Raw genomic sequence first — 15,718 nt, 5'->3', positions numbered from 1 at the left:
AAGAAATTCATTTTTATGTCATCAATTCTGAGTCTTTCTTCAAATATAGAAAAAGTTCTTTTCATAAGAATTCGCAATAAATTCAAAATTATGTTTCGATACTATTCCAATATTTTGCATTTTGCCATCTCTGTATGATATCTCGGAGGTATCACGAAAAATATTAGAGCCAAGTATCTCACAGGCTCGCCTTTTATCCTAGTGCGCAAGGATTTTTGCTTACGAGAAGGTACTGGCGCATGTAGCCGCATCGCGGCAGCGCATGTTACTAGCGCTCGCCCGAGCAAAAATTTTCTGAGTCCCCTCGCGGCATGTTGCTTTCGCGCCGCGGTCGTTACCTCCGGCGCAGCCCCAGAAAAAGTTTTCTAAGTCCCCTCGCGGCGAGTTGCTTTCGCGCCGCCCGAGTGAAAATTTTCGAAGTTTCCTCGCGGCGTCTGGCTTTCGCCAGGACGAATCGGTACGGCGTCCAAGTCCTCTCGGATTTTTATTGGCTACGAATAAACTTGAGTTGATCTTTATAAAATATAAGAGCTAACTATAAATCGACCATATATTCGAATGCAAATGTTGCAGAGATATCTTTTTCAAAGATATAATGATGTCTTGCAGATATTCTGTGAATATCTGAAAATAAGATATCTCAGATTTGACTTAAAATTGTAGGCATAAAGATATCTGGCTATATCTCAGATATATTTTGTTGTTTGGGTAATTTCACGAATTAAAATTACATCTGGACATAAAAATAATTCCGAATAATTTTTATCATATCCCGACATAATTTTAATTCATCCAATTTTTATTATGTTCGACATAATTTTAATTCCGGAGCTGGTGATTTTCATTTCACATTGGCAGCACTGGGTAGCGCTAACAGTTCTTAAAATACCTACATGTGACTGCCGTCGCGTGTTTGCGTAACCTCGAAAACAACGTTGCTTAATGTCGAAATTAAAATTATGTCGAATATAATAAAAATTGGATGAATTAAAATTATGTCGGAACGTGATAAAAATTCGAAATTATTTTTATATTTTATATATGTCCAGACATAATTTTAATTCGTGAAATTAAAATTATGTCGGGACATAAAAATAATTCCGAATTTTTATTATATCCCGACATAATTGTAATTCATCCAATTTTTATTATGTTCAACATAATTTTAATTCATTAGTAAGAGTCGCCATTTTTCTTAAAACAATTATTTTTTAAAACTTTTATATCGAGTAGAATATTATTTATGCTATTAAAAAGTAAAATGGTGTGCCATCATAACATTACTTTAACATGGAGAAATGGTGCAAGTAGAAACTTGCACATTGCTTCCTCATGCAATTGTTTACTTATAGTTCTTAAGCTTTTATTTTATTCGATGCATAATTATTAGTATTTATTTATTTGTTTTGGCTTCCTCATAGAGGAAGCTTTGTGAGCGAAGGTTTCTACTTGCACACTTAAAAACTATGAAACAATGTGCAAATTTATAATTTACATACTTAAAAATTTTAAGAAAGTTTCTACTTGCCCACTTAAAAACTAAATTAATGTGCAGGTTTCTACTTGCACACTTAAGAACTATAAGTAAACAATGTGCAGATTTCTACTTGCACACTTAAAAACTATGAGGAAGCAATGTGCAAGTTTCTACTTGCACCATTTTGCTTCCTCATAGAGAAAGCTTTGTTTTCGTAAAAAAATTTTTTTTTATTTGTTTTTCTGAATGTGTTCAGAATGTTCTAAAACGTCGAAAAATTGTAATTTTAAAAAATGTCTGTACGTATGTATGTGTGTGTGTATGTGTGTATGTGTGTATGTGTGTATGTGCCAAATTTACCGAAATTTCTATAACTCCAGAATTAATCAACCAAATCTTAACGAATTGTATATGAAATATGGGTAGAATTTTCCGGGGAGTGCTATAGAATGTATAGTTTTTCGTTATCTATTTTCTGGAAACCGATTTTTAAAATTTTTTTACCCGTAAGAATTAGAAAAATTAAAAAATCGGTTTCCAGAACATCGGTAACGAAAAACTACACACTCTATAGCACTCGCCGGAAAATTCTACGCCTATTTTATATGGTTTTAATACAAATTCGGTCTAATAGTTTTTAAGTTAATAACGTTTTTTTTAATTTTTATAATTCTTACGGGTGATGCACTCCCTGGAAAATTCTACCCCTATTTTATATACTTGTGGTAAAAATTCGGTCCAATAGTTTTTAAGTTATTAATGTTCAAACATACATCACCCGTAAGAATTATAAAAATTAAAAAAAACGTTATTAACTTAAAAACTATTGGACCGAATTTGTATTAAAACCATATAAAATAGGGGTAGAATTTTCCGGCGAGTGCTATAGGGTGTGTAGTTTTTCGTTTTAAGTTTGTAAAAATTTTTAAGTATGTAAATTATAAATTTGCACATTGTTTCATAGTTTTTAAGTGTGCAAGTAGAAACCTTCGCTCACAAAGCTTCCTCTATGAGGAAGCCAAAACAAATAAATAAATACTAATAATTATGCATCGAATAAAATAAAAGCTTAAGAACTATAAGTAAACAATTGCATGAGGAAGCAATGTGCAAGTTTCTACTTGCACCATTTCTCCATTTTTTTATTGTGATAAGTTTTACTGTGACTAATATCTGTTATACTAATTTATGATATACTATTACAAAAATCAATTAAATAATTAATGTTTTTAGTAAAATTAATCTCTACTAATTGTAGATATTTTTTATTTCTATTTGGTTCACTCGATTAGTTAATTCTTTTACGGAAGTAATGTACAACTTTCTAATTTACACATTTTAAAATTATTTTTAATATCGCGTTGTATTTTTCACTCAAGTAAGTTGATTCGACCCAACTTTATATGCGATTAAAGGTCCATTTGCGAAGTCTATATATGGATCATGTAGCCTGAACTCTCAAAGTCATCATCGATTTATTTTTTTTTGTTATAAGAAGACTTTTTTAAATATGTAAATCTTTATATCTACATATATAAAATAGAATGTATATATGTATGTATGTATGTATGTGTGTATGTGTGTATGTGCCAAATTTACCGAAATTTCTATAACTTTAGAATTAATCAACCAAATCTTAACGAATTGTATATGAAATATGGGTAGAATTTTCCGGGGAGTGCTATAGAATGTATAGTTCTTACGGGTGAAAATTCTTACGGGTGATGTATGTTTGAACATTAATAACTTAAAAACTATTGGACCGAATTTTTACCACAAGTATATGAAATAGGGGTAGAATTTTCCAGGGAGTGCATCACCCGTAAGAATTATAAAAATTAAAAAAAACGTTATTAACTTAAAAACTATTGGACCGAATTTGTATTAAAACCATATAAAATAGGGGTAGAATTTTCCGGCGAGTGCTATAGAGTGTGTATTTTTTTCGTTACCGATGTTCTGGAAACCGATTTTTTAATTTTTCTAATTCTTACGGGTAAAAAAATTTTTAAAATCGGTTTCCAGAAAATAGATAACGAAAAACTATACATTCTATAGCACTCCCCGGAAAATTCTATCCATATTTCATATACAATTCGTTAAGATTTGGTTGATTAATTCTGGAGTTATAGAAATTTCGGTAAATTTGGCACATACACACATACACACATACACACACACATACATACATACAGACATTTTTTAAAATTACAATTTTTCGACGTTTTAGAACATTCTGAACACATTCAGAAAAACAAATAAAAAAAAATTTTTTTACGAAAACAAAGCTTTCTCTATGAGGAAGCAATAATGCAACTGATATAAAGAAAATATATAAGTATTTTTTTAAAAAGTGTATAATTGCATATTGTGAATTGCGTCCTATTTTCTTTTAAACCAACTATGTATTTCTTTATAGTGATTGATGTACTTTTGTTATTCTATAAAAATATTAAAATTAATTATCCAAAAATAAATATTTTATAAGATACTTCATATTTTATATCAAAATATAGTAAGAATAAAATATAAAATATCTCGGTAATTATTGATTTTTTGATAACTGTATCTTATTACTTTTATGTACAGAATAAGTAGAGAATATTCCTGATAATTATATTGAATGTGTAATATATACAGCTAAATAATCAAAAACCGTCAAATTTCGAGCAAATAAAGGATGTTGAAAATAAATTTAATAACTTCAATAAAAGTATACAATCATGTTAACGTTTTGAGCCTTACTTGGCCTTCTTCAGAACCATAAATAACGATGAATAACACATTAAAAATATCTCGTATCAATTTACAATAAAAGAATCGGAGTAATAAAAGAATCGGAGTAGATCTCACCTATGAAATATGGACAGATAGTCAAAGTGAAGTCGGAGAGTACATCGTCGAATATTCATCAAAGTTACATACAATATCGGCCGTATTCTTCATTGCATGACCCATGTGTGTCCATGGAAACCAAGTGAAAGTTCAATAATTGTATTGAAAAACCTTCTCTGTCGCAGACCAACTTAGTGGCAACTATTGTATATAAAAAAATTTTTTGAAAATCCCGTAAGAAACAAAGTAAAATTTCTTTATTGAAAATAGACCAATAAGAGGACTCACATAAGCGGTCAATACAACAAGAACGAGGATGAATTCTTTCCATCATCTTACGAAAGCGTGTGATCACCGCGAAGAATTACAGCTGACTGACAAAGTATTCACATCGCAAGGGCACAGTAACCAATAGTCATTGTTGTTAACAGACATTTAAGATAACAAATTCAAAATATCAAAATAGACATCGTCCAATAATTCGGTGTCCTTGTTTAAATTTATACCATTTGGCTGCTCTTTAATATAAATCATTTCCGCGATCAATCTTTTTTGGTAATTATGCTCAATTTCTAAAATGCGTGTATTATCCCAATCGAATGAATGACTGAATTTAGCAATATGTTCTGAGACAACTGAATGTTTGGACTCATCCAGTCTAATATTGTTTTCATGTTTTTTCAATCTGGTATGCAATTGCCTCTTAGTCTGACCGACATAAGAGGCATCACAATCCTTGCAATAAAATTTGTATATCACATCGCTGTTAGAAAAATAGGAATTCCTATCCTTCTGGACCTTAATGATGCTACTAAGTTTATTAAGAATACGATATCCCACAGAATTTTCTGATTTATTCACAGCTGAAGCAATAATTTCCGAAGTAGATTTTAAATATGGCATAACAATAAAACTCTTTTTTTGTTGGGAACATTCAGAATCATTACAAGTGTTATTGTTATTCTTTAAAGACTGAAGTTTCCTCAATCTCTTATTAATATATAAGAATATTAAATCAGTAGGATACCCATTTCCAAGTAATACGTTAATAACAAAAATTAAATTTTTATTGTAAAAGCTAGGGTGTGACAACATGATTGCTCTGTCCAACAGACTATAGATTGTTCCTATTTTATGTTGAATAGGATGACTCGAAAAGAAAGACAATAGTTTACCCGAGAAAGTTTTTTTATGAAACCAATCTGTTATAATCATGTTGTTTCTAACAATCAGCATCAAATCCAGAGCTAAGGCAACATTGTTATGGAAGACTTGGAGGAATGGGTTTTGGGCACATTGAATATCCGTCTATCGTTTTACAGGCGCTATGTTGATGATATTGTTATGACAGTTCCAAGGGATAGCGTTCAAGATGTTGTATATCACTTTAACAATTACCACAACAGACTCAAATTTACAGTTGAATACGAGGAAAATGGTTGCCTTAGCTTTCTGGATCTGATGCTGATTAGAAACAACATGATTATAACAGATTGGTTTCATAAAAAAACTTTCTCGGGTAGACTATTGTTTTTCTTTTCGAGTCATCCTATCCAACATAAAATAGGAACAATCTATAGTCTGTTGGACAGAGCAATCATGTTGTCACACCCTAGCTTTTACAATAAAAATTTAATTTTTGTTATTAACGTATTACTTGGAAATGGGTATCCTATTGATTTAATATTCTTATATATTAATAAGAGATTGAGGAAACTTCAGTCTTTAAAGAATAACAATAACACTTGTAATGATTCTGAATGTTCCCAACAAAAAAAGAGTTTTATTGTTATGCCATATTTAAAATCTACTTCGGAAATTATTGCTTCAGCTGTAAATAAATCAGAAAATTCTGTGGGATATCGTATTCTTAATAAACTTAGTAGCATCATTAAGGTCCAGAAGGATAGGAATTCCTATTTTTCTAACAGCGATGTGATATACAAATTTTATTGCAAGGATTGTGATGCCTCTTATGTCGGTCAGACTAAGAGGCAATTGCATACCAGATTGAAAAAACATGAAAACAATATTAGACTGGATGAGTCCAAACATTCAGTTGTCTCAGAACATATTGCTAAATTCAGTCATTCATTCGATTGGGATAATACACTCATTTTAGAAATTGAGCATAATTACCAAAAAAGATTGATCGCGGAAATGATTTATATTAAAGAGCAGCCAAATGGTATAAATTTAAACAAGGACACCGAATTATTGGACGATGTCTATTTTGATATTTTGAATTTGTTATCTTAAATGTCTGTTAACAACAATGACTATTGGTTACTGTGCCCTTGCGATGTGAATACTTTGTCAGTCAGCTGTAATTCTTCGCGGGGATCACACGCTTTCGTAAGATGATGGAAAGAATTCATCCTCGTTCTTGTTGTATTGACCGCTTATGTGAGTCCTCTTATTGGTCTATTTTCAGTAAAGAAATTTTACTTTGTTTCTTACGTGATTTTCAAAAAATTTTTTTATATACAATAGTTGCCACTAAGTTGGTTTGCGACAGAGAAGGTTTTTCAATACAATTATTGAACTCTCACTTGGTTTCCATGGACACACATGGGTCATGCAATGAAGAATACGGCCGATATTGTATGTAACTTTGACGAATATTCGACGATGTACTCTCCGACTTCACTTTGACTATCTGTCCATATTTCATAGGTGAGATCTATTCCGATTCTTTTATTACTCCGATTCTTTTATTGTAAATTGATACGAGATATTTTTAATGTGTCATTCATCGTTATTTATGGTTCTGAAGAAGGCCAAGTAAGGCTCGAAACGTTAACATGATTGTATACTTTTATTGAAGTTATTAAATTTATTTTCAACATCCTTTATTTGCTCGAAATTTGGCCGTTTTTGATTATTTAGCTGTTTTGCTTAGTCGAGCGAGATCATATTGTTGTTTGTAATATATACGTATGTAAATTTATCTATGTATTCATATTATATGTGTAAGGAAGAGATGTGTGTAGAGAATACCTTGGCTATACGTATTTCCGCAGTTTGAGCGTTCGTACTGGCGTTGCTTCTCAAACTTTCGACATTCATCTTCTTCGCTTGTTCACGAAGAGCTTTCTCGTGATTAACAACATGGCTGACAATTTGACTATAATAATATACGATGAGAACCATTGGTATACAATAAGAAAAAGTGAATATCGTGGCCACAAAATATTGTATTTCTGGCGTATCTGTCAAATAATCGAAACTGCAGCTCGTCAAAAAGCCTTCAGGCACAAATCGACCCCAGACATGCATTAGTGGCATTAGGGCCCAAGGAATCGTATACGTCCAGATGAGCACGATAAAGAGCAACACTTGACCACGAGATAATTTCCCATCAAGTGGCCGAGCTATAGTACTAATTTTATAACATTATATATATATTTAAACATGTGTTTATAAATTATTCCTGGTGAAAAAATTTCTCATATTTTCTCAGAAATTTTGTAAGAATTGAGACTAATGAAAAATTCTGAAAAATATATATAAATCTTCTCAGATACTTTCAGAAATAATTGGATAATTTTCGAAATATTTCAGTATTTGTATGAAAATTTCTGATAAATTGCACAGATTTTTTCATATTTATTTAAATTTCTACAAAGATGTGTTGGCAAGATTAATCTAAAATATGTATTTTATTATTATTTTGCAGGGATAGGAAAGTTAATTTTTAAAAGTAACTAGTTGCCGTTACTGGTTACTGATTCTCAAAAGTATTTCGTTACCGTTACCGTTACTTAAAAAGTAACGATTCGTTACTTTTTCCGTTACTTTTTTAATACTAAAATGAGATTACAGACTAAAAAATTTACTTTCGTAATATTTTTTGTTAAAATATTAATAAAAGCAATAAAATTTTATATTTTAAATCGCAAGACCACAAAAAATTTAAAGAGAAATTTATAATGCTTAAAAAGCAAAAAATTTTACTTTTTATTAAATTTATAAATACAGCCAAAGTTATACTTTTTGTACCCTTAATTGTATTAAAAATTTTAATGCGAAAAGGCACAGTGGCGAGAGCGCGGCATCAAAGCCGGTATTCATAAAGTTTATTTTTATACTAATAACGGCTTTGTGATTAGTTTATAATATCTTAAAACTATTCTTGGGACGATTTTAAATATAACAGACTATGAATATCGTCGAATATCAAAATACAAAAAATAACGATAAAAGTAACTGTTAAATATTCGTTACTATTACTGAAAAAATGTAACTACGTTACCATTACAGTTACGAAAAGAAAAAAGTAACGTCGTTACCAGTCCATTACCAAAAAAAAAGTACTTGTAACGGAGGGCGGCAGTGTGGTCTAGTGGTAGAGCGCCAGACTCGTAATCTGAGAAACCAGGTTCGAGTCCACTTGAGCACGTAAACATGGAATTTATTTTCCGAAAGCTGCGCCCTCCGTGCAAGAAAAACTCTTGTACGGAGCAAACTGGGCTCCGTCTTTCGGGAAGAGACGTTAAGTCGTTGGTCCAAAGGGTTAAGTGAGAGGAGAAGGGTAGTGATGGATGAGCATTGTAACCCTAAGGGGATCGATTAAAACTTCCAAGTACTTGTAACGGTAACGGGGTTACAAATAACGCGTTACTTTCCAACTCTGTTATTTTGTCTGACTTTTTCTGAAAAATGTTTCAATTTATATAAAAAATCTGAAAAGTTCGGAGTATTCTGAGAAATCTGAAAATTTTTATAGAAATTCTAATTAATAGTATAAAAAATTCTGAGACATTTTTCCACCAAGGATAGCATTGATATTATATCATGAATCAATACATCATTAATAAAATTTAATACATTCTATGTATATCCCAGCTAAGACAACATCGAAATAACGCAAAAAATACGTGATTTTGATGACGACAACGTTATGTGACTTAACCCTCCGAGGTTACACCTCTATTTTAATAGTGACGACACTCAGTAGTCGGCACCCAGGATTCAGTCTCATAATTCCAATTAATGTGCACGTAAAAATTCATGAAACATTTTAAGGGTGTTGTTCAAAAATATGTATGGTGCAAAACCCGAAATGTACTCGATAAACAAAAATGTTGTAATTTTTGGTCGCGATAAGGAATATACACCGAGGCCATACCTGGATGGTCACCACCTATAATAATTTTCAAATTGTTTACTAAACATAATTGACATGGCTTAAAGCCTTTCTACTGTATGGATCTTCAAGAGAGCGACTCAAACTAAGAATCCTGGGTGAAGGAACACTGATTATAAAGCCTATCTTAAAAATATTGGGCCTAAATTTTTGTCTGGGTGGCCGCCACCCAGTGTGGCCTCGAAGGATTAAATGGAACGTAATTTTGATGTGATTTTAAATACTAAAATAATACGTCGTTACGATTACATTAAAAAGACGTATTGTCTTAATATATAGTGCTAATATATAGAATATATAGTGCTTTGTGTGTATTCCCAAATATTGACATCCGATAGATAGCTTCCGATGAGATCTGTTTCTCGTACGTAAAATATGATGAACAGTAGTATAAGAACAGTACATAAATCACAGTAAAGCATAACTTGTATCAGTTGTATCGTGGAGTCCACTCTTACAGAAAGATGGCACACACTTTTAAATGCATTATTTTCAACATCGTGTACTAATATAAAATGTATTAAAACATAATATTGCGTTCTTATTTGTTTCACCCAATGTCAATAAAACATCCAAAAAATGTCTTTAAGACAACTAAAAGACGTTATTTTTACTTCACTTTTCAAAGTCATTATGATGTTGCAAAAATGACGTTAATAGACTGTAGCATAATTACATCCCAAGTACGTCAAAATGACGTCTAATTCATGTTACTAATAACGTTTACAATCCAAAGTCACGTTATTTTGACGTCACCTTATTAGCTGGAATGTAATATACATATAATTGTATTCAATAATGTGATATAATTTTTATTTAATTAAGATTTAAACAAAAGATTGGAACAAAATTGTGTGATCAAACTGTTCAAATAGTAAGTAAAAGTGTTTAAGTTTCAAATAAAAAGAATAAAGTTCGAACAAAGTTAATAATTTATTTGAGCAATTTGATTGTGTTAAAATAATCAATTACTTAAGATATTAAGAAAAATTTGAGTGAAACCAGTACTCATTGCAAAAAAATATAGTTTTGATATGACTCATTTTAAGCTTAAAATCAGTAATAGGTAAACTTTTAATAACTTTCGTAGCTTAAAAACATAGTCTAAATAATTTAAGATTTGATTTTTTAATTTACACTGTTTAAAAATTTTAAGATTTATTTTGAAATTTATATTTTTTAATTATATGAAAATTCTTAGTTGTATAATGAGTGTATTAATTAATTGTTTTACTTAATGAGGATTCTGCAATACCTGTATCTGTCATATGCAATGGCAGCGTTTGTCATACCAGCTCCAATTCCACTAAGCGATCCAATAAAGGCAAAGATCTGACATCCTAAATGACCCGTAGCAAATCCGGTATTAAAGGAATTATATATAAATATAGGTGTCTTGAGCATCATGAAGAAATCGCAAAATGCCAGATTCACCACAAACAAATTTGAAGGAGTTCTTAGTGATTTGGCTCTAAAAATAAAAAAAATTTTTGATATAAAATATAAACAACATTCGACATAATAACATGCTAAGTTTGGACATTTTTAAATTATAATGTACTGAATAAAGAGTCATAACTAGATATCTGGGAAAATAAAGATTAATTCTTAAAAGATTTTGTTTATTGTTGAAATCTGCATCGTACAGCATTATTATCTAAATTAGACAATATTATTGTTAATATTCAACTGATGGTATGCGAAACTTACGAACAAAATATCCAGATAACCAGTCCATTTCCGAGTAGCGCTACAAAAGTGAAGAGTATGTATACAATGGCCAGCAGATAGTGAAGAGAGGGATTGGGTTCGGGATAGATCAGCCAATGTTCCGGTATATAGACCAATTCTTCCTCAGGGATATTCCATCCCAACAATCGTGGTGATCCTGCTGATAGAATTCTTGCCTCCCAATGAATACTTCCGTTGAACATGTCGATTTGGTAGCGTCTAGCTTTACTTTATTTCTCTGTATTGTTGAATCTTTATATGCGTTGCGGAATCATAGAACTTCAATCCCACAAATTCATGAAACCTTAATCCATCCAAATCCAAACTTAAATGGCTTCCGACGAAGATCAACTGAAGATAATCCTCAATTTGCTGATGGTCACCGTATGTATGCTGCTGTGTTACGTCAGTTAAATCGAATTATGTATTATAGTAGCAGAATCCCTATTGATAAAGCGTTGATTGTGATTGAACAGTTTTTGAGAATTCTTGAATTAAAAGAATATTCAGTAGTTTTCATTAAAAATAATTTATTTTATTATTATTATTATTTTTTTTTTTTAAGAAATTGTATAGAAATACTTATGTTATAATGTGTGTCCATAATAAATTTAAATAGGAAAAATTTTATAATAATTTGTAAAAATGTGTTATCTGGTGTGTACAAATAATTAATATGATCCTAGAAGTAAAATTTTTGATTTATTTCGAAAAATAATTAATATATACATACACAATACTAAATATACATTAATAACACTAGTTAATAGTTAATATATAACATATATATTAGTTCGCTAATCATGGAATACTATATCGAATCATAAAAAAATCATATATTATTTTTATCATGTTCTCTGCCTTCTCTCTCTGCAGATTTATCGGTCAAAGTATACGCTGGTAAATAAGATGAAGGGTTATTAATATCCATTAACAATGGATTTCGCACCGTAGTATTTCTATTACCGATACTCGTGTATCCTTGATCATAAAGTGAGCAATAAGGAATATTGTGCTTTAATAAGAATGCCCACACTTGATTGTACGACCAATGCAAGATAGGATTTATACGCATCAACTGTGGCCAGCTCGGATCGGTGGGTGTAAATGCTTGTAAATTTTCGGAACCTGGATCACCTTTCCTTGTACCCATAAGAGCTGCTTTCAAATCATGTTTTTCTTCCAGTAATGCAGATAATGCGGACTGAATCGGTCGTTGCATGCGTATTATCTCCAAACCGTAATATTGAGCAGCTGATTCCACGAACGCTTCTACCTATATATATATAATATACATATATATATTAGAATATTAATAAATGCATATAAATTCTATTTGTGAGAAAAGGATAAATTTAGAATAAATAGTGCCTATCAATAGTAAATTGAAAAAATACTTAATAAACGTAGATCGAAGAATCAATCTATCAGATTTAGATTGCTATTCCCGGGAAAAAAAAGATTATATATAATTATATATAATTATATATAAATATATATGATTATATGTGATTATATATGAAATTTGATACTTTATATAAAATTATATATGGGTCCATCTATCATTATATATGGGCATATACAGGGTGTCCCATTTTAAAAAACACCTCGATAATTCTTCAACGAAGCATTTTTAGCAAAAATGTTTCAGACAAAAGTTGTACGGTTTCGAGGGGCACATAAGATGGTGTCATTAGTTTGACCTTGGATAGGCGTGTGAAGATCACGTGAAGGTCATCTTTAATTTCTTAAATGGAAACCCCTATTTTTCAATGCATATTCTTGTAGCTAATCTCGAGAGCTTTTCAAAACACTATAATAAAGTATTTTTTCATTAAGAACTTTTGGAATTATTAGGCTTGAAAGTTCTAGTATTTTGACATAAAATACAAAATATCTTGTAAAACATTAAGTTTTCGGTAATGTTACCTTAATACTTTTATGCACAGAATAATGAGACGAATCAATTGGTATGAAAAAAGACTCAGAACTATTCAAAAAATATTTTAGATAAACCGGAACTCCGAGATTTCGGAAAACTACCCAAGCAGCATTTTGACGTCCGCCCGACGTTAAGATAAACACACTTAACGTTGGTATCCAACGTTTTCGCTACGTCGTTTCAACCCTCTTTTGCACTAATTTGGGGAATCAAATTTAGGTTGTACCAACGTTGGGATCCGACTTATATAAGTTAAATTGAGGTTACATTTTTTCCACCAGTTTTAACGTTGGTATAAGTAATTTTTGTAAACTTTGATTTTGTACACTCTGCTAGACCTGAGGTTATTTTTTCACAACGTACATTTTAGGTGTAGTTTTCGTGCTTCCATTCAAACCATATGACGGCATTGGTGTGATAAATGTATCATAATACGTACTTATCAATTTGGCACAAATAAAATGGCTTTAGAGGAAAAATATAGTTTGCGCAGTCTTTGATACTATTGTAATTTTGCCATAAATACACGAACCCAGAACTGAAAATTTATAACGAAACCTACTTTATTGATAAATGTGGAAATGATAGGTCGAAATTAGACGAATCCCTTCTAAAATATTCCAATTTACTAAATATTTTATTAAATAACTAAAATTTTCGAAATGTAAATTTTAATTTTTTTTTATCAAAATTACTTTTAAAATAAACATGTTGTCAAAACTTTAACAACAGATATTATATAAATGCTTTAAATTGTTAATAAAGTGCGTTAAAAAATATAAATCTAAATATACTGGAAAATGGCGGATTATTTGCCTTCCTCTTTGAGGAATGAAAATGGTGAAGTCAGCGTTCCACACTATATCAAACTTTACGTAGTAAAAGGTGCGATAAATTCTACTAAGATTTGTCTTCTCGTATAAAATAATGAACTTTTTCAGACTTTTGCAAACTAAGTAGTATACCACTGTAGGCAAAATTGTACCTATATTGACTAAAAGTCTTAAAAGGTCGCCAAACTGACTTAACATGTCGATAAAGTATCGATTAGTCGAAAATTCTATACTAGATTTGCGAATGAGTCGTATATCTTAACCAAATCCGACCTATGCAATACCATCTATGGTGATGTGATGTAGGTTATGGTTATGGCAGCCGTGCAGCCGAGCGAACGCGCTCTCGAGCTGTGAACCGCGCGCGCATTGCTTCCCGACGACGATAACCGCGTGAGATGGACCGGTTCGGCCGTGGATCGTCAACATTCGTCGCATCGTCCTCGTAGCTCACGCACGACGCCGCGAATTGCCGTCGGCGATCCCGCTTGACGCAGCACGCGCTCTTTCTTGAACCGGGTCGAAAGAAAATAAAAAAGAAAGAGACGAAAAGATACGTCGTTCGCTCGTCTCGGGGCCCGCGAACACCCTGTCGAAGGTACCAGCGAGATACCTCGCCGAAGCGTCGTCGCCGTCATCGTCGTCCACGTCCTAGCACCGCCACGCGTCGCTAGAATTTGTTACCATTTCTCGCGATTTCTTAACGTCAGTCAGAAATGACCACAGGCGACGTTTCACAACGTTAGCGTTTTACAACGTTTGATAACAAAACAGTGTGGTGCAGAGTATAACGTCAGGCAAACGTTAAATATCTTAACGTCGGGTAATAGGACTTAAACTGTTTTAAATTTGACGTTGGGAAAGTGACAAAAAAAGCACGTCGTAATTTTAACGTTAAGACAACGTCCAAAAAACGTTAGTAATTATAAGTTACATTTTATAACTTTCTTGGACCGCTTACAACGTTGTGATTAGTAGAAAAGTATCCTTAGTCGGAAAGTTAACCGAAAAATGCTGCTTGGGTAGCAGATAATTTTTTCAATGGACTTTTTTTGTCAAAATCAACAGAACTATTACTAAAAAGTATCAGAAACTATAGAACTTGACTGCATGCGACAAGAACTCTTTTTTATTTTTGATCTGCTAGAAAATGATCTGCTACGGGAAGTTAACAGATCATTTTTTCGATCGACTGTTTTTTGGGTAAAATCACCAGAACTATTACTAAAAAGAATCAGGAACTATAGAACTCGACTGCATGCGACAAGAACTCCCTTTTATTTTTGATCTGCTGGAAAATGATATGCCAACTTCACAGACACACGGTAACGCAAAGCATGTTGAGAGTGAACAAATAATTCGATTGAAGAGGTCAATTTAAAACATCATATAATTAATATAGTGAAATAGAGGTGTTATAATAAATATGAATTAGGCTAGTATTAATACTATTAATATAGTCAGTTCTCATTTTTAAAATAATCCAAAGTACAGCTTTCAGACATTATTATGAAAAGACACCATGTTATTACACCAAAATATGCATTTATAGATTATAAAGATTGCTGATAACATATTGAAAAATTTGATAATAAAAAGTGCAAGATTACGAGCATAAAATTACACATTTTATAAATAGATATCAAATAATTGTAAGAAAAATAAATATTTTAAAACTTTCCATTTCTTTATTAATTTATTACTAATAATAAACCGCAAATATAAAATAAAAACTGAAAGTCATCGTTTAA

At 31.4% G+C, this 15,718-nt stretch overlaps 1 protein-coding gene across 1 annotated transcript in view; it reads right to left on the bottom strand.

The window, feature by feature from the left end:
• Positions 1-11,686, bottom strand: part of Uvop (ultraviolet-sensitive opsin) — a 155,232-nt gene extending 143,546 nt beyond the window's left edge. Inside the window, exons 1-3 of the mRNA XM_071718536.1 lie at positions 11,172-11,686; positions 10,717-10,932; positions 7,313-7,694 (exon numbers count right to left, since the gene is read on the bottom strand). Coding sequence (XP_071574637.1) covers positions 7,313-7,694; positions 10,717-10,932; positions 11,172-11,395 — 822 coding nt within the window. The 5' untranslated portion in view covers positions 11,396-11,686. The remainder of the gene's footprint in view (positions 1-7,312; positions 7,695-10,716; positions 10,933-11,171) is intronic.
• Between the last annotated feature and the right edge of the window lie 4,032 nt (positions 11,687-15,718).

Source organism: Temnothorax nylanderi, unplaced genomic scaffold (assembly GCF_030848795.1).
Source record: "Temnothorax nylanderi isolate EJ_2023f unplaced genomic scaffold, tnyl_v1.0 TNYL_tig0255_pilon, whole genome shotgun sequence".
NCBI lineage: Eukaryota > Metazoa > Arthropoda > Insecta > Hymenoptera > Formicidae > Temnothorax > Temnothorax nylanderi.
Note: the sequence above shows the minus strand (reverse complement) of the source record. Positions and strands in the feature narration are given on the sequence as shown.